Source organism: Bidens hawaiensis, unplaced genomic scaffold (genome assembly GCF_021521415.1).
Source record: "Bidens hawaiensis isolate Kalapana, Puna unplaced genomic scaffold, B.hawaiensis_p1.1 tig00015320_1, whole genome shotgun sequence".
In the NCBI taxonomy this organism is placed as follows: domain Eukaryota; kingdom Viridiplantae; phylum Streptophyta; class Magnoliopsida; order Asterales; family Asteraceae; genus Bidens; species Bidens hawaiensis.
The window spans coordinates 128,543-154,112 of record NW_027492369.1 but is presented as its reverse complement, the minus strand read 5'-3'; the positions used below and the strand labels follow the sequence as shown (position 1 = coordinate 154,112).

At 34.2% G+C, this 25,570-nt stretch overlaps 3 protein-coding genes and 1 pseudogene across 5 annotated transcripts; all 4 read left to right on the top strand.

Annotated features, from left to right (window-relative positions):
• Positions 1–485: 485 nt before the first annotated feature.
• LOC143548919 (E3 ubiquitin-protein ligase ATL42-like) lies at positions 486–1,915 on the top strand. The gene has a single exon (XM_077039958.1). The coding sequence runs from the start codon at positions 503–505 to the stop codon at positions 1,766–1,768; it is 1,266 nt and encodes a 421-aa protein (XP_076896073.1). The 5' UTR covers positions 486–502; the 3' UTR covers positions 1,769–1,915.
• A 7,669-nt stretch (positions 1,916–9,584) lies between these two features.
• LOC143548945 (sugar transport protein 14-like) lies at positions 9,585–14,855 on the top strand (annotated as a pseudogene). Its single transcript, XR_013138044.1, has 4 exons — positions 9,585–9,739; positions 10,812–11,134; positions 11,910–12,536; positions 14,384–14,855. The product of XR_013138044.1 is annotated as a sugar transport protein 14-like (transcript).
• Positions 14,856–17,784: 2,929 nt separating this feature from the next.
• On the top strand, positions 17,785–21,122 carry LOC143548944 (sugar transport protein 14-like). Of its 2 annotated transcripts, none has more exons than XM_077039978.1 (4): positions 17,785–17,994; positions 18,708–19,030; positions 19,687–20,313; positions 20,653–21,122. In XM_077039978.1, exons 1-4 carry the CDS (start codon positions 17,853–17,855, stop codon positions 21,088–21,090), a joined length of 1,530 nt encoding a protein of 509 aa, XP_076896093.1. In that variant the 5' UTR covers positions 17,785–17,852; the 3' UTR covers positions 21,091–21,122. The 2 variants fall into 2 exon arrangements, with proteins under 2 accessions (XP_076896093.1, XP_076896094.1); XM_077039979.1 differs by having other exon boundaries at positions 18,708–19,034; positions 19,691–20,313.
• A 1,728-nt stretch (positions 21,123–22,850) lies between these two features.
• Positions 22,851–25,141, top strand: LOC143548943 (putative glycosyltransferase At3g07620). Its single transcript, XM_077039977.1, has 4 exons — positions 22,851–23,432; positions 23,524–23,654; positions 23,750–24,098; positions 24,463–25,141. The coding sequence occupies exons 1-4, from the start codon at positions 22,953–22,955 to the stop codon at positions 25,129–25,131; spliced, it is 1,629 nt and encodes a 542-aa protein (XP_076896092.1). The 5' UTR covers positions 22,851–22,952; the 3' UTR covers positions 25,132–25,141.
• Positions 25,142–25,570: the final 429 nt, after the last annotated feature.

The window sequence follows — 25,570 nt, the reverse complement described above, 5'->3', positions numbered from 1 at the left end:
CGATCTCAAACTCAAGTGAGTCACACTCTATGCTATCGCTTAACTTGTCTCGTTTGTGCAGTTGAGCCTAAAATCACTTGAAATTTACATCAACTTTTGTCGAAGGTATGATGCTATAGTCATTTTCTATACAAATCTAATCCCCCCCCCCCCTCCCGACGTCCGGGATTAATTTTCATTGGGGCCAAGCCACTCTAGGCGTTGTTAATCTTGGCGAGGCCGAGCCAGGCCCACCCCCACCCACACATAAACTTAAAAGTTGCATCTCATATTGATTTTGAAGCTTTCATTATCAAATAAAAACTTGAAGAAAATATAAATATATAATATTATATAATATAATATAATAAAGTGGAAACATAATCAAAAGTCATTACATACTCACTGGTCAGTTGATCACTAACTTTAAAATAATCTTTTTGTGTGTCTCAAGGTATAACTAAACCAAATAAATGTCAAATACAAACACTTAAAAAGTAAACCCTCTTTGCACAAAAAAGCCATGAACTTTCCGGCAAGAAACCTGCCGGAGTTTCTTCAAATTCCGGTGACCAAACAAAAGAACCTTATTATCATCACCACCTTCATCATATCTGTAATCATCATCTCACCTAAGCCAACACTATCACAATCTTTATCGAATTCTCCGACCGGTGATATTGATTCAAACTCACCGGATTCCACCACTAATTTCCAACCAAGTTTAGCTGTTGTCATCGGAGTTCTTGCTGTCATGTTTTCGTTAACATTCTTACTTTTAATCTATGCAAAATGTTTTCACAGACCCTCTTCTCTTCAATACTTGAATCAAGAAAACTTTGGTGGTGTATTACCTAGGTCAGTTTCTAGGGTTTCTGGTATCGATAAAACCGTGATCGAATCGCTCCCGTTTTTCAGGTTTTCAACGTTAAAAGGTTTACGAAACGGGTTAGAATGCTCCATTTGTTTGTCTAGATTTGAAGATGTCGAGATGCTACGATTGTTGCCTAAATGCAAACACGCGTTTCATATTGATTGTGTAGACAGGTGGCTTGAGAAACACTCGGGGTGTCCGCTTTGTAGGTGTAAAGTAAGCGAAGAGGATGTGACACTTTTCACATATTCAAGTAGTTTTCGGTTTTTAAATAATGAATCAGCTCGTGAAGGTTCAAACTTGGAGTTGTTTGTTGAAAGGGAAGGATCCACAAGATTTGGAAGTCGAAGAAGTGTCGAAAAGATTGAAAAGATCGAAGACGACGAGTATGATCAAGAGATCTTGCACAAGTTTAATCATAGGATAATAATATCTGATTATGAACATGGTTTAATAGGGAAAAATAGATGGAGCAGTTTGAGTTCATCTGATCTTTTGTTTTTAAAATCCGAAATGATTACTTGTTTGTCAAGCAACCGATTCCATCCTTACCCGAATACTGAAATTACATGTGTAAACAATGATCAAGTGATCAAGATCAAGGAAGAAATCAAAAGAAAAAGGGAGTTCGAGAAAAAGATCAAGAAACTCCCGGGTGGAGAGCTCGGTGTCGAATCAACCAAAGAGGTGAAATCAGCGAAGCTAGTCGGGGAACGATCGATGTCCGAGATTATAGTTCATCCAAGGTTTCTTGGTGTTGAAGAATCAAGTAATAAGGAAGCTAATTGTAGTGGGATTAGGGCTAAAGAAGAGAGATTAACGAGATTATGGCTACCTATTGCTAGAAGAACTATTCAATGGTTTGCTAATAGAGAGGTTCAACAACAACAAATTAACACAAAATCTCAAGCTTAAGTTATAGATTTACCATTTTATTTAGGAAATATAGTGTATACCTTTTTATAGAAATTTATTTGGTATGTATAACAAAATATAGAGTTTAATATCCTTTTTTTTTCTTAGCATATATATAGTTATAACTTAATTGTATTAATGTATTGTTCACTGCATATGTTTTTATGTATTTTTGTGCTTAATTAATCAATTAAAGGTGCCAAAATTAATTAGGTATAAAAGAGTCAATTAAAGCAAAACATAAATATTTCCGAAATGATATTTATGGATTTTATTTACCAGATGTTATGCAGGAAGATATATTTTAATATAAACGTATGCTGTCTTTCCTAAAACAATAAATTAAACAATATTTTTTTGAAGCTCCAAATGGACAATCTCATGCAAGAACATGCTAACATGTTATGACATCCTTTTGTGATCAGTTTTACGTTACAACTAGTTTTGTTTTTATCAAATATTAATTAGCATTATAAAATTTGTGTTTAATTAATAAAGAATAATTCTATTCAGAAAACTAAAAAAAATCATGTAATGACTTATAGATGTTGGATGAAAGATAATCCATATATATTGAGAGAGGGATTAGAAATAGTGGTGGTTAAATTTTTTTCTATTGTATCATATCTTCCTTCTTTCTACTCTAAAACACAATATTAAGTGATACATGTCGCATTTTTATGCATCCTAAAATTTTTTTTCATGTAAAACGTCTAACTCATTTTACATATTTGAAACCTGTTTTCAAATTATCATTATAGCTTCTCAATTTTACATTTATCATTTATTTTATTTGTATATCAAACTCGTCCGAGATCATCCGTAGTGGTGGCCTTATTGTGACGTTTTGAAGCCATAATAATTGGGAGCACCGCCCCAAGACATTATGAGTGACGTTTTGAGTGGACATTTTGGATGGCGTTATGTACATAACTTGTAGTGGCCAGTGTTTTGAGGAGAGTTGTGTGAGAGATAGGAGAGTGGAGGAATAAAATAATGATTGTGAGTGAGTTACGGACAATTTTCCACTACACTTGTTTTTTGCAAAACTTTGAAATACTGACTAAACGTCACATGACGTAAAATGTCTGGGGTTACCTAGTTTTGACTACACATGGTCTGAATAAGGAATCACCCGTCATTGAAAACCATAATCTTCACCATTAATTAGCAATATATTTAACAAACAACTTTTTTTAAGGGTATATTGGTTTTTAATTGTCGTAACTATTGTCTTTTAGTCACTGTTGGTCCTAACTAATGATTGGCTACTGATGGTCCCAACTTTTAAAGTATTTGTTCCTAATGGTCCGCGACTAACAGAATCCTAACGCCGTTAGTTTCAGATCGTCAGGAAAACGTTTTTGGCCAGAAAATTCAAATTTGTTACCGGAAAACACCAACTTGAACACCGCAACCACCGCCAATTGACTCACCACTAACCAACTACCACCACTTGAGCACCATCAACCGATTCCGACAATGGTTCTAAGGTTTCCGCCGACCTCAATAATTGGGGTTTTTACTAGAAAAAAGTTCCTAAAGGTCCGATACGAAGTTACCAAGATGTTTGGGATGAAAATGTTAAGTTTTTGAGAAAAAAATTGAGTTTTCCGGCCAAAATCGTTTTTTCGGCGACTTAAAACTAACGACGTTAGGATTCTGTTAGTCGCGGACCATTAGGAACAAATACTTTAAAAGATGAGACCATTAGTAGCCAATTCATTAGTTGGGACCAGCAGTGACCAAAAGATAATAGTTGGGATGATTAAAAACCAATATACCTTTTTTAAGAAATCCTTAGAAGTTTTTTATTTTCTACAAATAAATTTTTATGATTATTTAAAGGTAATAGTTATGTATCTTAAATTCTTAATCTTAAAAGATACCACATTAACAATATTATCCTATAAATTTACATTGTATTTAATAGACCAATTCCACGCCATTATAGTTAAATACTTAAATAGGGTGTCGTCCTCAACAGTTTAAACTATCGTGACACTATTTGTCCAAAAAACGACTTTGAGGATTCATTAAACAAATACATCAAGACAAATTAATATTCAATGTCACAATAAGAAAATGTCGTTTACTCGATCGTCCACATCTATCTTAATTTTAGCTTTGTCACCATGTTTCCAATGTTTTGTAAGTATTCTAAAAGTCAAGAATTCAACTCACATGATAAATAAGCCAATAACAAAATATTTATTGGCATTTTAGTTGTCAATGTTTCAATATACTTTTATAGTTTAACATGGTGCGACTTTAAGGGAGTTTAGTTATATATCTTTTGTATGTTTAGTTTGTATATCTAGAGTGTATTTAGTTTGTATTCAACTCACATGATAAATACCCGAGTTAGCTTTTCTGAGACTAGATGTCAACCGTTCATATTGATTTTGACGCTTCAAGTTTGACTCATCCAAAAACACTATCAAGAAGGAAACTCACCACTATGAAAAAACTTCTTTGAGTCAGATTTCAAACCGAGACTTCAAAGATTCCAAGTCTTAACCGTCACCCCTCGTCATTGAACCCAAAGGCCAATCAGAGTGTATTTAGTTTGTACTTTGTCCAACTCCCCAATTTGTTTTCTTTGAAAACAGATAAGTCTTGTTTAGTGGCAGATCGGTGTGTCGAAACAAATGAGGTATGTTCGCTTCAGTTGAACTAGAAATTTCAGCATGTTTACGTGATGATGTTAACAAACTGATGGAGTTGTTAGAATTCTATATTATTTCACGTTCAACAAGTTCAAGGGTAGCTATGCAGGGACGGATCCAAGAATTTTACTCAGTAGGTGCCAAAAAATGGTCAATTCAGAACGAGCCAGGTCAAAATGGGTCAAACAAAAACGGGTCAAATCAAAATGGTTTGGGTAAAAAATACATTAAATAAACCACATACAGAAATGTAAGCAACAAATTTCATCAAAAATAATAAACAAAATATATATTACAATTGAGAAAACCTTTCCATAGTCATTATAGCTCAAAGCTCTTACTGGATTTGAACTGGGGAAAAAGGATTTGCAGTCCCCCGCCTTACCACTCGGCCATGCCGCCAAAACGATACACAATAGGAGAAATTTTTACCTTTTTTGTTGGATTACTCAATTTTAGTTTATTGTACTTGCATCCCGCCTGGGGAGTACGTTCGCAAGAATGAAACTCAAAGGAATTGACGGGGGCCCGCACAAGCGGTGGAACATGTGGTTTAATTCGATGCAAAGCGAAGAACCTTACCAGGGCTTGACATACCAATAAAAAAGTTACAAAGTTAAATAGTGTAGAACTATAAAAAGGAAATGGTATTCTTAATATCTCATATTTGTTCTAATTTTCATAACGGTCCAATTAAACTCAAGAATTTACCACTATATAAATAACTAATTAATGAAGTGGTTAGACAATTAAATAATCTGGGCTTAACTATTATTTTGTGAAAAGAAAAATTAAACTTATGTTTGACAAGTTGGGCTCAGAAAGTTGGGTTTGGGGCATTAGAAAAAACATGGATGGGGCACTTGGGGTAATTGAACATAATATATTAGAAGTTTATTAAAGAAAATACGAACTTGAGGGGATGCCTATACTCCCCCCGACCCAACACTGTATCTGCCCCTGTGGCTATGACAAATGGTTGGGTGGAGGCGACGCGTTTGGGTTGTTTTCGGTAATATCAATGAAAAAGTGCTTGTACAAGGCAGATCCTCCTACTTAAAAGTGCATTTTGAAGTGGAATAATTGGGTTTCATTGAAAGTGAAAGCTATAGCGTGGCGGGCCCTTCAAAATTGTCTTCCCACGAGTGATAATTAATTGCCCGAAACGCCTCGAATATATATTCGCATAAATTGGATGGTTTCTTTTCTTGGCCACATCATATTCTTTATCCAGCATTTTCTTTATAATGTTGGGAGCACGTTTGAAGCGGGTGTTTTGAGAGAAAAACATGGGTGGGAAACGCCCCCACTACGGGTGGTCTTATGCCGAGACGCTACGGGGATACGTGTTTTTGCTGTGATCGGCTGTTTTCATTAAAATGTAATAAAAAAAACTAAAGTCAAATGGCTGTTAGTAGGTTAAAAAAAGTCAAAATTGTTTCCCAAAATGTCAAAGAAGGCTATTCTAGTCAAAATAGGCAGGCTGAAGATAATAACTTCACGGATTTCTTGACGATATAGTCTCCTCGCCTGAAGTTTATTTCTTTAGAAACGTTTTCATTTAATTATTAGATTTTTTTTAATAGCAAACGATACATCCAACTCTACTTCCTTCTAAATTACACCAAATTTCTCATTTATTTGAGATAAAACCCAAAACGTCTCATCTAAGAGGTTTGCACCTCTATCATGCCAACTATTCCTACAATGACAGATAATTAGTTAACCAATCGTATCAAAACCTTTTCGAACTTTTTTTTTCTAAAGAGCAACAATTATAAATGACAACGATTTACATCTAGTACTATAGGCAAGCAACCCAGCACGAATGGCAGCGGGTAAGGTTTACTGAATACCTAATTATAAAAGGTTGTTTCATATATCATGCCCATCTATCGGGTCATTACCTATTGGGTTTCTGGTATTAAGATACTAGTTAGTATGATATATACCCATATATTTCATTTTCTTTAATAAAAAAAAAATCACGTCTAGTATATGTTATTGAGTAATCAGTTCATGTAAACGAGCACCTCACTGAATCCCACACGGCCACACTCCTCCCTTACTAGGTCTCATACCTTATTACCCGACTTTATATCCGTCCTAAGTGTTTCAGGTATATATTCCATCAGCTTTAGATTTCATTTTATTCCCTTGAGACAAGCCAAAGAACACAGTTACAAAGGTAAGGAAAGTTTATGATTTTAAATTTACTTATTTACACCATGCAGGACCTGATTACTCAATTTTTTAACTACTTTTTTTATAAAAAAAAAGTTGAAATTAATTTATGATTCTATAGTCTATAAATAATTTATAATTTACAACATAAACAATCTTTCCAAATTCCATGTGTCTGTATGTGTGCAAATTTTCTTAATTGAAATAAAAGACAAAAAGACGAAGCATGCATTAATTCCTAGCGGGAATATCGTTATGTATCAAAAAGTGTATGCATCTTTTCCTCAATGGCTGCAACTTGTTTCTTCTATCAAAATCCTAATAATAGAATCAACACATATCCTCTATACTTGTTATTTTCTATCATCAGCTTTTTCTATCATCAACTTTTGATGGATGTAATAGTTTAATTTGAAACTTAAAAAAAGCAAACATTTTCTTTAACAATCATTTGGATCACTAGCGGGTCAGTGACTTACCGATCATCTTCATTCTATCATAAGAAGGAAGCTCACCATATATGAGAAATCCTCTTGACCCAACCTGAAACCTCATATTTTTTGTTATAATTAGGACTTGAACCCAAGACCTCCCAGGCATGCTTATATAAGTAAAAAAGAGATTTTGTTTGGTTAAAGAGCTTCTAAAATACCTCAAGCAATTTATCGATAAAAAAACTCTTATGAAACTCGTTCATGTTGGACTTAATCGGATCAAAACATCAAGCAACACAAACAACACCGATGTATTTGTAGTAACTCATCACGACTCCCTTTCAATATTATTCAAACAAAAATCACACAAAATATAATTACTATATTCCATTTTTACTAACATTAATTTGTTTTGTGCTTCAACTCTTATTCCTACTAATACTCAATACTGAAACAGATTATAAATAAACTTTTTCTCTAATTCTTCTCTCCTAACAATAATATAATTAAATACTATTTAATTTAAACTTTAATATTTATCTAATCTTATCTTTAAATTCTTTATTTATTCACCCCCTATACTTGTTGGTTGTCCATACTTAACCCTCGATTATATATAAAATCAAGATTATATCCTTCAGTATGGCATCTTATGGTTTATTTGGCTAGCTTGCTACAATAAGATTTTCGACAATAGTAATACAAGTGCATCTTTGTTGGTGGAAGAAATAAAGGTGAAACCATATCTTTGAATTAAGGCATCGTAAACGGACCAAACATCATAGTATTGAATCAAAACCAATCACAAAGGTTTTTCTACTTAAAAACATGCAAATTAAACATCTTAGAAATATAGATCTTGACTATACTAAAGCATCTACGAAAGCAACTAAAATATTTTCCTTAAGTATCAAAAAGTTAACGGGCATTCAGCCCAATGGTATCTTTGTGGGTGAATGATGGAGGGACGTTGTTAGAATTTCTATTTATATGAATCTCTCGGCCCATTTTTTATTAAAGTATATACTAGAACATGGTTTATTTTATAGAATTTAGCATAGTTGATAAATATATATGTATACGAAATGTATATTGATTTAAAACTTAATCTAAATGCATGTCAGTTGTTTAAGATATGTATTTTGAGAATATTTAATCAAGACCGAGGTTCATGAATGACTCTTAAAAGTCTGTTCGTAGGTAACTTAAAAAAATAAATATGTCAGACCGAGTAAGAGTTACTAAGTTGAATTCTAGCTTTAGAAATAGAATTTGAAAAGAGCTAAACTTGTGCTCTTTTTAATTGAACGAGTCTAGCATGAGCTCACTTATTATGAGGTAACGTTTATATTTTATAGAAGACCTTGTCATCCACAAAAAGGAAAATGTGTCATACAGTTATCCTAGCCAAAAATGAAATAATATCCCAAAACTACATATCCTGATAAACGTATTCTTTCAATGAAGATGCAAGGTTACCATCAACAAAATGTCTTCTTTTGTTTCTCTCACTCAAGTTATTTACAAGAGTCATTATTTTGACAACCAACGAGATCATTCGACTTTTAGTATTACAAGTTGCATATATGAAGAAAATTGTGGGATCAGAGTCCACCGTTGCTTGGACGGATGCATTATTTATGCATCATTGTGACTTTAAAAGATAACAAAATTAACCAGGCTCGTGAATGAAACAAGTGCCCAAAATCATACCACCTAGGCGAAATATTGGAAATTATCAAATTATGAATAAACTTTATCAATAACCTAAACCAGAATCTCGTCCACAGAGAACTTGGAGCAAGTGCAAACCCGACAAATCACTCGACTGGAGAAATCGCTTATTAGTCGTCATAAACAAAATTATATAAATGTCATTTAATTAAATGATTAAAAAGATACAGCCTAGCTTCCCATTTTTCCATTTACGTTCGATACACTTTCCTTTCATATACGTCCATTTACATTCGTTCTTTTAACTATTAAATAAACCCAAATAAACCTATTGACAATCAAACACGAACAAAATGTGGTCATTTTAGTGTTCAAGTTCGTTCAGTAAACCTTAAATAAACAAACTTTAACAAACCCTTGTCACATTCATCCAATTCACTCACGATTCTACTTCATTTACAATTCCACATACCTCCACTTGACTATAAACAAAATTTAAACAAAGATAAGCTTAAAATTTCAAGATATTTCAAGATATTTCAAGATATTGTTAAGTCTTAAAACCAATATCTAAGTCCATTAGTCGTCTCATCTTATCAAGTTGACTTTGTGAATCTTAGGCCCACCATCATTTATATAAAAAGGACTAAAATAATAATAAATATTTACAAAAAGGACTAGAATGGTTACTTGATTAATACTTAAGACACCATTTATGTAATTATAGTTGTGGATAATCATTGAATTCAACTCACAAGTCACATATACGTACCATACAACTCATATATTTATATCCACAATCATATTCATATATATATGTTTATGTTCATGTTGAAGCACCCATAAACACCAATATATTAATCTAACAATGGCCGGTGGAGGAATGGTGAGTGACAAAGGCGGCGCTAGGGCGGCGTTGTACGAACATAGGATAACCTCGTACTTTGTTTTCGCATGTATTGTTGCGGCTCTTGGTGGATCCTTGTTTGGTTATGATCTTGGTGTCTCTGGTTAGTGTTTTTATTATCGTTATTATTATTATTATTATTATTACTCTCTTGTTACCTTGGTTTTCCGGTTGCCAATAATATATACACTCGCCGGAAAATAATAATATCAAATGGTTTGACTGATTCAATGGATGAGTTTGTTTGCTAGCATGAAGATCGGAATTTTAATAATATACTATATTAGTATTAATATTAATAATATTATATTATTGATCTTACTGAGCCATTGACTCATTGTCAGTCGATCTAACCAATTGTACTGTACAGTTGTATGGGTATTTTGGTAATTTTGCAAAAGGGTTCTTTATTTATTTAGTTGCTTTTATGATGATTTGTTACCATTTTTTTTAATCAGTTTTAAGGTTGATTTTATGAGGCTATTTATTATGAAATTTATATTGTTTTAATGGATATTGTTTTAATGTTTTAATGGATAATTTGGACTTTCCAAGTATAAGTTGAATAGTTTTGGTAACAATATAACTAGTAAAGTTTGTTAGTTACAAACAAACTTACTAATAAATTATTGTTTTAATGGATGATTTTGGATTTTCCAAAAAAAGTTAAAACAATTATGGTAAACACTATAATTAGTAAAGTTTGTTAGTTACATGTTAGTTACAAGCAAACAAACGTACTAATAAATCTCTACTGTTATGGGTGTTGTCTTTTAGCCCGAATGACAGGGGTTCGAGACTCATTAAAATTCGAGCTTTTTTAAGTTGTAGTTTTATATATAAAAAAAAATATCTTGTAGTAGTATTCATCTACATATATCTAATTAATGCATGGTATGCTAAAGTCCACAAATTGTATTCTTTTGACGATTCAAATGATGCATATAAGTCTATACAACTACATAATTACAAACTAACAACCATACAACAATATGTCATCAACTCTTAACAACAATGAACAATCCAATTGATCTTTCTTTTCTATGTTCCCATTAAATCATCAATAATACAACAATAACATGTTATGTTCAATTTTTTCCACTTATAGGTTAAATTTTGACTATTAAAAAGTTGACTCTAAAAAAAGTCAAATTTTGTCTAATAATGCCATGCAGGTGGTGTAACATCTATGGACCATTTTTTGAAAGAATTTTTCCCAAAAGTTTACAGAAGAAAACAAGCACATCTCAAAGAAACTGATTACTGCAAATATGACAACCAAATCCTCACACTTTTCACCTCATCACTTTACTTTGCTGCCCTTGTTTCCACCTTTTTAGCATCCCATGTCACCCGGAATAAGGGCCGGAGAGCCAGTATTCTATGGGGTGCTGTCAGCTTCTTCCTTGGAGCCGTCATGAATGCGGGAGCTCAAAACGTCGCCATGCTCATCATTGGCAGGTGCCTTCTTGGTGTCGGGATTGGATTCGGTAACCAAGTAAGTGTTTTGCTTGCTTATTAAAATTGTTGACCGATTATAAAAGCTCGAGCTTGACACATTTCGGGCTGTTGTTAGTTAATTTAAATATTATTGACTTGTTTTTATCATAGTTTGGTATATTATAATTCACACACCATTTTTTTCTATATGGCTCATATAGATAATACGAGCCGTATACGACCTGAGTCGTGTCAGTTTGTATCGGCTCTCTACGAGCAGTTGAAGACCTATACGGCTCGTATAGGGCTATACGGGCGTATAGGCTGAAAAAGCTGTTTTTCTTGTCCCCTCTGTACGCTTGTCAATCATGCGTGGTCTATACGGCCCTTATAGCCCTCTACGAGCCGTATAGGCCTGTACAGTCGACTTTACAGTCAGCATGAGGGTGGTTTATGAAGATACTTCTCTAGTTAATATATTAAATAAAAAGTTATAAAGATAATATATATGCTCGTTTAGGCTCCCAAGCCAGCTTGAGCTCAATAAGTGAAGCTCGGGCTTGGGCTTGTTTATTAAACAAGATTATTTTTAGCTGTGAGCCCAATATCGAGTAGCCCATGAGTGGCTTGGCTTGTGTAAACCGCTAGTTAAAGATTAAAGCTTTTTTCTTCTATAAACCAATAAAAGCTCTGTAAGATGTATATTATTAACAAGTTATACATATTTAGATGTATATGATGATACAAATCATACAATAAGAATAATTACAAAGAGAACCTAATTAAATCAAGCTAATATATTCTCTCTGTTATCGTGTTTCTTGATTATGCAGGCGGTTCCTCTTTATCTGTCGGAAATGGCACCCGCGAAGATTAGAGGGACAGTAAACCAACTGTTTCAGTTGACAACTTGTTTAGGTATATTCATAGCCAACTTTGTAAACAATGCAACTGAGAAACACTCATGGGGATGGAGATTATCACTTGGGTTAGCCACAGTCCCTGCAACATTAATGTTTATCGGTGGGCTTTTCCTACCCGAAACACCAAACAGTTTAGTAGAACAAGGAAGGTTAGAGGAAGGAAGAAGTGTTTTGGAGAAAGTTAGAGGTACAAAGAACGTAGAAGCCGAGTTTCAAGATCTTCTTGAAGCAAGTGAGGCTGCAAAAGCGATAAAACATCCGTTTAGAAACCTTTTAAAGCGGAAAAATAAACCGCAGTTGATCATTGGAGCTTTGGGTATACCTGCATTTCAACAACTTACTGGTATGAATTCGGTTTTGTTTTATGCGCCCGTGATCTTTCAGAGCTTGGGGTTCGGATCTGGTACCGCGTTATGATCATCAACAATCACTAGTGGGACTCTTGTGGTTGCTACATTTATTTCAATGGCTTTTGTTGATAAGTTTGGTAGAAGAGCATTTTTCTTGGAGGCTGGCACTGAAATGATCATCTGCATGGTAATTTGTTTCACTCTAGAACTAACATAATTGCAAAAGTTTTTTTTTTTTTTTGAATTATTATTATTTGATTTTGGTGATATGTGACAAGTTCTATTTTCTTGACCAGTTTCTTGTTACAATATGTATGTTTTTGTTAATTTTCTTAGACTTTAGGGGACTTTAAAACCAGCATAATAGCAAATAGAGTATTAGTTTGTGTTTTGGGTGGGATAACTTGCTACAATTTCTATGTTCTTCACCATTTTCTTGATTTTCATGTCACTTTAGAACCAATATAACAGCAAAAATCATCTTTCTGTGCCTTGAATATTGGGTTGGGATGATCTATTACAAACTTTATGTTCTTGATCATTTTTTAAAATTTTCAGGGCACTTTAGGATCAGCATAATAGCAAAATCTTTTTGAATTTTCGTTTAGTGGGGTCAGGTGATCTGTTGTTAGTAGGGGTGCAAACAAGCCGAGCTACTCGAGATCGGCTCATTAAAAAGCTCGATCGAGCTGAGCTTAATCAAGCCCGAGTCTAAAAGTAAGCTCATTTAAGAAACGAGCCCGAGCCCGAGCCCTAGGGATGGCAATAAAACCCGAACCCGATGGGAAAACCCGAAACCCAACACAATTGGGACGGGTAATATCCGACCCATTAGGGTTTGGGATCGGGTTTGAAAATTTTCATGGGTTTGGGACGGGTTTGGGATTTGTAATATACCCGATTACCCGACCCGATTACTCGATAACATTGACCCATTTACCCGGTTATATACCCGATATACCCGACATAGCTTTATATATTTTTATTTAATATATATTAATATAAAATATTATATTTGTATAGATGATTAAGATAATAGTCTCTTAAAGTTTTCAAATCCTAAATGTCTTTATTCTCTTAGTCTCGGTTCACAACATATTCCATCAATTATTCTAATTTCCAATTAACAGTTCGTAACCTTTTTGGTTAAATATAGTTTGCTTCTTTCTTGTTTCTTCTAAGAATTCTTTTTTGGTTACTTCTTTTCCTTTTTGTTATGAAAATTCGAAGAAAAATATTATTTGTTGAAACTTATTTACTAATTCTTTGAGACATTTATTTTTATGGTAATTTATTAGTTATATTTTGTCGAAATCCGATAGAAACCCGGCCGATTTTTTTGTCAAAACTCAATAAGAAACCCGAAACCTGATGGGTATCCGAGATACCCGATGGGTAATTACCTGATAAATACCCGACGGGTCTGGGACGGGGTTCTATAATCGGGTCCGGGTCTGGGAATGCCTAGACCCGTCCCAAACCCGACCCATTGCCATCCCTACCGAGCCCAAGCTTCACTTATCGAGCTCAAGCCGGCCCACGAGCCTAAACGAGCCTGCCATTTATATAAATTTTTAAAAATATATATTTAATAATTATAGATAATGTTATGAAAAAATAAATAAAAATAACTAAATAACTAAATAATATATATATATATATATATATAATGTTATGAAAAAATAAATAAAAATAACTAAATAATATATATTATTTCATACATAAAATTATAATAAAAAAAATATAAAGGTAATTATAGTTATTTAAAAAAATAATGGATAAATAGTAAACGAGTCGAGCCCGAGCCAAGCTTGAGCTTGAAAATCTACTCACGAGCTGAGCTTGAGCTCTGTGTAAGTTAAATGAGTCGTGCTAGCATAGTAATAGTAAAAATTGCATCTTTTTATACAAGTTTTATATTCATGGCACTCTACATCCCACATAATAGTAAAAATTGCATTTTTTATTAGCAAAGTGGAATGATTTGTCACAAGTTTTATTTTCTTGAAAATCTTGGAAAACTTTAATTTTCAGGTGGCTGTGGCTATAACACTTGCTCTCAAATTCGGACAAGGAGTTGAGCTACCAAAAGGAATTGGGATTTTCCTTGTGATTTTGATCTGCATTTTCGTTTTAGCTTACGGGCGATCATGGGGCCCGTTAGGCTGGCTAGTTCCAAGTGAACTGTTCCCCTTAGAAACAAGATCGGCTGGACAAAGTATCGTGGTTTGCGTCAACATGTTCTTTACGGCATTGGTTGCACAATGCTTCCTCGTGTCGCTATGTCATCTCAAATACGGCATCTTCTTGTTGTTTGCCGCATTGATTGTGATCATGTCCTGCTTCATCTACTTCTTGTTACCGGAAACCAAACAAGTCCCGATCGAAGAGATACATTTGCTATTCGAAAAACATTGGCTGTGGAAATGGTATTGCGCGCCTGAAGATGAAAAACCAGGAATGAAACCTGTTTAAGCCTTTTTAATTGTTTTTATTAGATGCTAAATTTATTTATGTTTTGGTGGTGGTATGTACTTCTAATGATACATGTAAAGCATTTGGTTCAATGGGATTTAATAGAAATGAAGTTTAAATTCCATTTAACCAGATTTTACGTCATGTTTGGTTTCCTTCTCAATGTAATTGAATTGCCACTAAATGATGGACTCCTTAAACAATGGGATTGGAATGTTTTCTGTGAATGTTGAATAGGGCTGGCATATCATGTATACCCGTACACGATAACACACGAACATGAAACACGTATACCTGTACACGACACGAAAACTTATCGTGTGCCTGTATCCTAAACACGAACACAAACTTGTTAATACCATGTATACACAATAAGACACGAACCTGCGAGAATCGAAGAAGGGTTCGGCCATTCGGTTTCTGGTGGAGTCCCTGCAATTGCCAGGAGGCTGAACTGCCGGAGAATCAGAGATTTGGAGAGGTATACTGGAGAAACGAAGGGCTGCGACTACCAAAGATCCGGAGAAGGGATTGCGCGCTGTGTCTTTGATGTTGGATTGGAATGATGTGCGGCGTGTTCAGTTGTTTGGTATAAAAATTTAAGGTTAACTATTTAGAGTATATAACATATTTTTTATCTATAAAAAAATTTAATATGTACTTAACAGGTAAATGAGTATTTTACCTGTTAAGACACGAAAATTAACAGGTCGATTCGTGTCTACGTGTTTAGTACACGAAACCTGCTAAGGCCATGCCTGATACTTGTTAAAGTCGTGTAGGTTCGCGTCGTGTATTTGTGTATATAGTGTCTAAATGGCCAACTCTGATGTTGAATTCATTTGGTTTAAGGGATTATCTTGCAACCTTGTAAACGTGGAGCCATTAAGAGGTCAGAAACTTACCAATTAAGACCTTAATGAACCGTTAACATTTACTTTTAAATGAACCAAACACACTCATTATTATCATTATTCCTTATATTATTGTTATTAGTGTCCATGCATTTGGTAACTTTTGATAAAGGTTATCTTAATACTTAAATGGAATTAAATCAAAACACATTTATCCCAGTTTCCTTAAATTTCTTACATTTTTACCCTTATTTCTATATTCAAGATTAAAATACATTTTTATAAAACTGTAACTAAAGTCAAAAGGATTGAATTGCAAGTATCATTTAACTACCTAAGTGCATAGGTTTATAATTCTTCTTTTGTGTCAAAAATTAAAAAACACAATCATTATGATTTATGAACAATAATAATGCTCGTGCTCGATATGAAGTTTTAGTTTTAGTGCATGGCAGCAAATCAGCAATTATTTGGTAGCAGCTTTTCATTATTCGATGATGCTATTTCACTTTCTATAGAAAGAAAGAAAATAACAACAAGAAGAAGAAGTCACATTTATGAACTATACAAGTCTTGTATGTCATACATATAAAAGATAAGATGGATTTATCAACAGCTTAACCAGTTAACCACAACCGTGCTTCATTGCATCTGCTAGACTGTTAGTTGATCCGGTAGCATGTGTAACACTCTTGGGGCGACGCTAGTAGTTTATTGGTGATCGGCTTTTCATTACAACTACGAATCGCTAAGAATACATATATTTTTCTCATTTATATGATTTACGATTGAAACAAAACAAATAAAAAAATAAATAAGAGAAGCATCATATTTCAAAATATTTGTTTAAACTTAATATATAAAATAGAGAATATTGCTCGGCCTATTGCTTATAGGCCCATAAGGACTAAAAAGGTAGTATTTAAAGACCGTCTGACAATAAATGTTACTTGATTAATACTTAAGACACCAATTGTATAATTCTTGCTCTGGGTAAAAAAAACAAACATATATATACGAACAAAAACAATGATTGAGGCTAACATATCTCACACATGTTGGAAGGGTAAGTGAAAAATGAGAGATGATATGATGGCTTTAGTAGGAAAATAGATACATTCAGTAAAAATCATACTAAGATGCACACTTAACACAACCCGATAACAATTGATTCGACGACAACTTTTCATCGTCTTAACCACATCCACAAGGTACTTCATACTTGTAGGATTGTAGCAACAGCCAACAATCCGACATTCTCTTGATCGACAACCTACGTATGTTTAAGAATACGGATATTATTTGCATCATGTCTCGGATAACACAAACAAATAAAGAGTAAACTGCGGTTTTTGTCCCTATAGTTTGTTCAAATCTGTTGTTTAGTCAAATAGTTTCAAATTTACGATTTTCGTCCATGTGGTTTCATTTTACTTGCAATTAAACCCGACCTCACTAACCCCGTTAAGTGTGGTCGTTAAATCAATCAGCATCCCATTCATGTGAGGGGCAGTTTTGTCCCTTTTTTTCCAAATGAACCCCAGCCCCTCACGTGAGGGGGCTTGTGAATTAGGACGGAGTTTTATTTTGGAAGAAAATTGACAAAACTGCCCCTCACGTAAATGGCATGCTGATGGATTTATTGGCCAGACTTACAGGTTTAATTGCAAATAAAATAAAACAACATGAATAAAAATCACAAATTTAAAATTATTTGATTAAAACAACCGATTTTGACAAACCAATGAATACCCCTGTTTACTATAAGTCAGTTTTTACTCCGGTCGAGCCTATCTAAAAATCAATATGGTCTAGCTAGTTATCACTTCTAATATACATAGAAAGACATTGCGAATGCATGGTTTATAATTCTCCTCATCTTAATATCTTTTTCCATGTGGGTGTACGTTTTTCCCAGGCCCACAATCAATTGGACTATTGTCTATTGATACATAGTTTAAGGACTAAAAAAGGTAGTATTCAAAATCAACTGACTACAAATGTTACTTGATTAATATTCAAGACACTATTTATGTAATTCTCCACGAATGAATAATTGAATTTTGAAGTTATAAACCATTCCAACCCACACAATTGATATCTATGCATAATCATAGTTACATAGATATTTTAGTTACGTTTCTTTGATCGTGACATAATTTCCCGTGACCACAATGGCCGGCAGAGGAATGGTGAGCGACAAGGGCGGCACGAGGGCAGAATTCTACGAGCATAAGATCACCTCCTACTTTATTTTTGCTTGCATCGTTGCTGCTCTTGGCGGATCTTTGTTTGGATATGATCTTGGCATATCCGGTTAGTCTTTCTATCACTCGACCACAAAACATAATACTTGCCTCATAGAAAAGAATATACACTTGATCCTAACATCTAGTACTAAACAAATAAACAAGTGACAGAAACATATATACAAGTTTAATATAAATATCTATAGATACAAGGGCTTACAATCTCTCTCTCTCTCTCTCTCTCTCCCTCTCTCTCTCTATATATATATATACATGTATGTATGTATGTATATGATAATATTCCGAGTGAATAATACGGTTTGGATGTTTTTCTATTTTTAATAAACAGACAAAGTATTTAAAAAGTAGGGTTTAGATCAAATAAAAATGACTTTTATTGTTTAAAGTGTACAAATAACTAGAATAATTATGTTAACAATAGAATAATTATTATTACACTATAACTTTTGAACTAGAGTAATTATTATTACAGTATACTATTTTTTGTAACATAATAGTTCAAAACTGTAATTACTTCAGTTATTTGTATGTTTAATATGTAAATTTTATTTGTATCGGATCTCATCTCTTAAAAAGTATGCATGTGAACATAAAAGGGTTTTTCAAATAATTACAAAGGTTTTTAGTTTTGTAATGTCATTAAAATGTGCATAGTTATATAAAGGTTTTAGAACATGACCATATTAGCACACATTTATTATAAAGTTGAAAGCTAAAACAAACTAAAACAATACAAATTCTTCCATTGATGATTTACAGGTGGAGTAACATCCATGGACTATTTCTTGAAAGAATTCTTCCCAGAAGTTTACAAACGAAAACAAGAACATCTAACCGAAACCGATTACTGCAAATACGACAGCCAAATCCTGACTCTTTTCACATCCTCACTATATTTTGCAGCCCTCATTTCCACCTTTTTAGCATCCCATGTCACACGGAATAGTGGCCGAAGAGCCAGTATACTGTGGGGCGCCCTAAGCTTCGTTGTAGGATCCGTCATCAACGCAGGAGCTCTAAACATCGCAATGCTCGTCATTGGCAGATGTTTTCTCGGTGTTGGAATCGGATTTGGGAACCAGGTAAGTGTTATTGAAATTGTTCTTATTGATTAAGCCTAAGAAATAATTAAAGCTTTTGAACAATGACTATATAACCATTGAAAATTGTCCTAGAAAAGTGTGTAATCAATAATTAGAACCTAAAGGTATTAAAACTTATTTTTTATTATTTTTAACTACTAAATATTTTACACTCGACAGGGATTATACCATTGATCTCCTTAAACGGATAGTTAAAAAACTAAAATGATCAAAACTTCATTTTTTCAAAATAATATTTATAAAAGAAATTGAATTGTTAAAAACTTACAGGCATCAAACTTAATAAAAAATGTTTAGAAACTTAATTCTTTTTAAAACTACTTAAAACATGTCACCGGCGTAAGAATATGCAAATCTTGCGGCCACTTAGGCGGACTAGTTGCTTGTTGGTCTCTTGATGGTTTACTTATAATAAACCATTTTGTTGGTCGTTCAAAAAAAACTTAACGCAGGTTTATTGGTGTCCACGGCTAGTTTGGTAAAGAGTATTTTTTCTAATTAAATAGTTAATTTGGTGATTTTCCCAATTTATTATTATTATTATTATTATTATTATTATTATTATTATTATTATTATTATTATTATTATTATTATTATTATTATTATTATTATTATTTGTTTCTTGATTGTCTAGGCAGTTCCTCTTTATTTGTCTGAAATGGCACCAGCAAAGATAAGAGGTTCAATAAACCAATTATTTCAGTTGACAACTTGTTTAGGTGTATTTATTGCCAACTTTATAAACAATGCAACCGAGAAACACACTTGGGGTTGGAGATTATCACTTGGGTTAGCCGCAGTTCCAGCAACACTAATGTTTATCGGTGGGATTTTCCTACCCGAAACACCAAACAGTTTAGTAGAACAAGGAAGATTAGAGGAAGGAAGACGTGTTTTGGAGAAAGTTAGAGGTACAAAGAACGTAGAAGCCGAGTTTCAAGATCTTGTTGAAGCAAGTGAGGCTGCAAAAGCGATAAAACATCCGTTTAGAAACCTTTTAAAGCGGAAAAATAGACCGCAATTGATTATTGGAGCCTTGGGTATACCTGCATTTCAACAACTTACTGGGAATAATTCGATATTGTTCTATGCACCGGTGATCTTTCAAAGCTTGGGATTTGGCTCTAGCGCATCGTTATGGTCATCAACAATTACGGGTGGAATTCCTATTATTGCTACGTTAATTTCGATGGCGTTTGTTGATAAGTATGGTAGAAGGGCATTTTTCTTGGAAGCTGGCACTGAAATGATCATATGCATGGTAATGGTAATCAGTTCTGTTCTACCGAAACTGACTCAAACTTTTTGAAGGCCTAAAACGAATTTTAAATCAGGGTTCTTTGCATTTCATAACATTTTTTTTTTCATTTAATGACACATGTATATGATTTCTAAAAGGCTCAAGTTTACAAGTGACACATGCATTTTAGTGCCAATTAAATTGCAAAAGTTGTGTTTTTTATTTATTTTATTTATTTATTTTTTGGTTAGTGGTAAAGGCAATCTTTCGTAGGTTATACATTTTTGAAAATTTTCTAGATTTTTGGTTACTTATTTCAAATTAAAACCAAAAAAATTGAAACTTTTTCTTGATTTTCAGGTGGCAGTGGCAATAACCTTAGCTCTTAAGTTTGGACAAGGAGTTGAGCTACCAAAAGGAATTGGGATTTTTCTTGTGATTATGATATGCATTTTCGTTTTGGCATACGGGCGATCATGGGGGCCGTTAGGTTGGCTAGTTCCAAGTGAATTGTTCCCCTTAGAAACAAGGTCGGCGGGCCAAAGTATGGTGGTTTGTGTCAACATGTTTTTTACGGCTTTGGTTGCACAATGCTTCCTTGTGTCGCTATGTTATCTTAGATACGGCATTTTCTTGTTGTTTGCCGCGTTGATTGGGATCATGACATGCTTCATCTACTTCTTGTTACCCGAAACCAAACAAGTTCCGATTGAGGAGGTACATTTGCTATGGCGAAAACATTGGTTATGGAAATCATATTGTGAACCTGAAGATCAACTAAATGATGGACTCCTCTAAATAAGGGATTTGGAATGTCTTGATGTTGTGTAGAACTGTTCATACTTTTAAATATTATTATTATTATTATTATAAACATTTATTCATAACTCATAACTCTTAAATTATTGATGGCATAATAATATCAACATTGAGTTAAAAAGTTGTATTCTTGCTTATTTGAATGATAACTATGTTTAAACCTTTGAACGGGTGTTGATCATATACATGTGAGTCGAATTTGTTTTGATGTGATTTATTTTATATTGATTCGACATATAGTTTATGGTACGCCACCCCAATTATGCTCAGTACGTCGTAATTCATTTAGTTAAAGATCAGGCAATTAGTTTGTAAGTACATGAATTGTGCTTTAGGTTAGTGGTATGATCGATCAAGATAATTAAACATTGTTTTCGTTGATTAAGTCTTGCAATTAAGTAACCGAACCGAAAACCAGGAGTATTTGCTCATTTCTTGTCTTCATAACCAATTCCAACTCTCTCGAGCTTATGCGACGTTTCTTGTTTCTTGATTCGTTCCATTTTATTTTAGCTTAGTTAACCAAGTCGTCAACCAATTCTTTTAATTTTACTTTTATAATCAAACTAGACATATACTACTAACCACATGCTCCGGTAGACACAATACCCTACTTACTATAGCTTTTTAGGTCATTTTATGTAGACCACCAATGACTTAATGATGATCTCACACATACATGTTATGGGTTACATGACACGACACATTCAACACAATAAAAAGTACATAGTTCAATAACAAGAATGACACCACATGCCATGCTTAGCATGCTCTAAATATAAGCAATTTGCGATAACTCAGTTAAAGCATTTACTAGTACTACCCAAAATTTTCCAAGATCACATAAAAGTCATAAGTCGTTTCAATCATCTTTCCATACACAGTTAGATTCCTCGTTTGAAATGACAAAATTTTAGCAATAACTAGCGTCATAAAAAAAACATCAAAAAGATCAAGACAAACACGCTTCTATACATAAAACACAAGGCGAATTTCACATCTTTAGAGTAGTCATACCAACGCCCACCCGATATGAAGTTCGATTGGTGTAATTTAATCAGCTCTCCACCTGATCCTGGTCACCCGTTTGATTAATAAAAATTTTACTTATTCAAAACCCAAAAAAAAAAAAAAAAAAAAAAAAAACCAAAAAAAAATCCAACACCACCTTTGACAAAGATTGTGAAATTGGGAAACCCCCTAAATTGAAGCCAACATTGGCAATTTTTTTTCAGTGGAGACACAAGTTCAATTCACACTAGTATTGATCCTAAGAGGTTGTCAGTTTGAATCCCAAGCTTATATAGGTTTTCGTTCCACCATGTGTTACGACTAAAAGTTCCACTCTTATGATGGCACAATTAACGACTATCAAGTGGCAGTCGACAGTATGGTTTCCCGTGAGAATGCTCTAGCCAACTCTAAGGCCCGCACGAGCTCGTTTAAATTAACATAATTTAACCAGAATACGAAAACGAGGCTCTACTATTTGAAAAGTATGACACACAAAAAAGAAACCCGGCGTTCAGACAGAAACACTAATTCTACCAAATCATTATTGCTCTTGTTTCAAAACATGCATTGGGTCCCACCCAGTTTGATTATTAATTAATTAAATAAATATTTTACTGTACACACTACACACAACACTCATAATTCACTCCCAACAACAAGAATCATCAGTCTGCTTGCTCACTTTGATCAACAATTTTTAGGGTTTCAAGTCAACCCACTTCAAGAATCATCAAATTCAACTCTCTGGTTTGTACTTTGTGCTTCCTGAGTTGTTCTTTAAGCTTTATGAATGATATTGCACCATAAAAATTGAAACTTTATCCAGTATGAAGAAACCCCCAATTCAATTCCAATTTATTCATCAAATTATTAAAAGAAAATGGGTTTTGATAGTGGTTTTAGTAGCTGCAATCCATTTATTTTGTCTAACAATTATGCTTCCTTTTGGGCACAATAACCCTTCAAATTATGATGCTTTAGAAGCATTTCAAGAAAGTTTTGAATTTGATAAAAGCAGAGATTTTGATGATGTTTTTGTGGAGGAAAATGATGAAACAATACAGGGATTGTCATCTGTAAACAATAATATGTCTATCGGCTCGAAGATTGTAAGTTCGGTTAAGGAGCCCGTTGTCGATAAGTCAGTAAATGGATTGATTCCGGTTCTTCCGATTAATGAGAAGTATAATTTGTTCCAAAGTGATGATGTTAAGAGAATGAGGTGTTTGATGCCACCAAAATCGGTTATGTACATTGACCAAATGGACCGTTTGTTGACCCGAAACCGAAAGTCGTCTAGAGCTATGGTATAATTATTGATATTCTTGAATCTGTTTTACAAATTTGTTTAAAAATGTCTTTTTGTAATTGATATCATTAATCATATTGTTTTTGCAGAGACCGAGATGGTCTTCGCCACGCGACCAAGACATTATCGCTGCAAAGGTACAAATTACGAAAACGCCCTCCCGAGTGACGGATCAAGAACTTTATGCTCCGGTGTTTCGTAACGTATCAATGTTCAAAAGGTTAATCATAATCTCACTTTATATATATTTAGTCATAGCGCGTACAAATATACAAATGTACAACTAATTGCCTAGCATGTTAACGTGTAACACAGGAGCTATGAACTCATGGAACGCACACTCAAAGTGTACGTATACAAAGAAGGGGATAAACCGATATTTCATCAACCGATACTTAAGGGATTATATGCATCCGAGGGGTGGTTTATGAAGCTTATGGAGGGTAATAAACGGTTTGTAGTTAAAGACCCACGAAAAGCTCACTTGTTTTATATGCCATTTAGTGCACGGATGCTAGAACATAAGTTATACGTTCGTAATTCTCACAATCGGACAAATTTAAGACAGTTTTTGAAGGTTTATGCAGAAAATATCGCTTCTAAATACCCGTTTTGGAATAGAACCGGTGGAGCGGATCATTTTCTTGTTGCTTGCCATGATTGGGTGAGTTTCTTGTGCATTGGTTAATGTTTAGAAGGTAGCAAAATGGGCCGGGTCAGGTCAGGTCGGATCGATTGGGTTCACCCAAACTAGTTCAATAATAATCTAGTTTGTTAATGTAATGATTCACAAAGTTATATGCAATAAAGCAACTCTCAACTCATTTCGACTATTGTTTTTATTTGGCCCGTTTAAGATAAAAAAGATAATGGTTTATGTAGGGGCGCTAAACGGGTTGAGCTCGTAGTTTCTCGCTTGACATGAGCACAAGCACGACACGAATGTTCACGGGTTGGCACGAACACAATCCGTGTAAAAATAAATTAATTTGTTTGCATATATTAACTTTAAAACTACTATTTTGCAGGCACCATATGAAACAAGGCACCATATGGAACACTGCATGAAAGCACTCTGCAACGCTGATGTCACCACCGGGTTCAAGATCGGGAGAGACGTCTCCCTGCCCGAATGCTACGTCCGGTCTGCCCGAAACCCGCTCCGTGACCTAGGCGGAAAACCTGCTTCCAAGCGGAAGATTTTAGCCTTTTACGCAGGAAGCATACACGGGTACTTACGTAAAATCTTACTCGAATACTGGAACAACAAAGACCCCGATATAAAGATTCTAGGCCCGATGCCACCCGGGGTCGCTAGCAAAATGAACTACATTGAAAACATGAAAAGCAGCAAGTTTTGCATATGCCCAAAAGGGTACGAAGTAAACAGCCCGCGGGTCGTAGAGGCGATATTTTACGAGTGCGTGCCTGTAATTATTTCGGACAACTTCGTCCCTCCATTTTTCGAGGTGTTAAACTGGGCGTCGTTTTCGGTTGTTGTAGCCGAAAAAGACATACCCGAGTTGAGAAATATACTTATGGCGATCGGTGACGCAAGATATCGCGAATTGCAGCATGGAGTGAAGAAAGTTCAAAGGCATTTTTTATGGAATGTTAAGGGTGTTAAGTATGATTTATTTCATATGATCTTACACTCAATTTGGTACAATAGGATTTTCCAATTTAAGCCTAGATAGGGTTGTACAATTGTAAATTTGTAATATCACTGCTAATGTTGTGAGTACTTAGTATGCTGTATAGAATTGTTGGTAATCATAGTGTTATGGATGTATATTTTAGTGTATTGGAATAATTTGCCGATCGAGATAGTAACGTCAGTAACTAATCGAGTTAGGTGGCACTGGAGTGCAGCTAGGGCTGTTCATGAGCCGAGCCGAACCGAGCGAAGGCTTGCTCGTTGCTTGGCTCATTTACAACCGAACCGAACTGAACGACTGAAATTCGAACTGAGCGAAAATCGAAACGAGCCAAAATCGAACCGAGCATTTTTCGGTCGAATATCGAGCGATTTTCAAGCGTTATTTATTACTTTTTCACTCTAAAAATTTCAATAATATTATATATAAAAAAAATTAAAACTATTCGAGCCGAACTGAACCGAGCAGACCTTTGCTT

What these genes read in the sequence shown, in the direction of transcription:
- LOC143548944 (XM_077039978.1), top strand. Translation starts at nt 17,853, where the DNA reads ATGGCCGGCAGAGGAATGGTGAGCGACAAGGGCGGCACGAGGGCAGAA. An exon ending in GAATCGGATTTGGGAACCAG is followed by an intron (nt 19,031 to 19,686) that starts GTAAGTGTTATT and finishes TTGATTGTCTAG; the next exon opens with GCAGTTCCTCTTTATTTGTC. An exon ending in CTGAAATGATCATATGCATG is followed by an intron (nt 20,314 to 20,652) that starts GTAATGGTAATC and finishes CTTGATTTTCAG; the next exon opens with GTGGCAGTGGCAATAACCTT.
- LOC143548919 (XM_077039958.1), top strand. Translation starts at nt 503, where the DNA reads ATGAACTTTCCGGCAAGAAACCTGCCGGAGTTTCTTCAAATTCCGGTG.
- LOC143548943 (XM_077039977.1), top strand. Translation starts at nt 22,953, where the DNA reads ATGAAGAAACCCCCAATTCAATTCCAATTTATTCATCAAATTATTAAA. An exon ending in AACGTATCAATGTTCAAAAG is followed by an intron (nt 23,655 to 23,749) that starts GTTAATCATAAT and finishes CGTGTAACACAG; the next exon opens with GAGCTATGAACTCATGGAAC. An exon ending in TTGTTGCTTGCCATGATTGG is followed by an intron (nt 24,099 to 24,462) that starts GTGAGTTTCTTG and finishes ACTATTTTGCAG; the next exon opens with GCACCATATGAAACAAGGCA.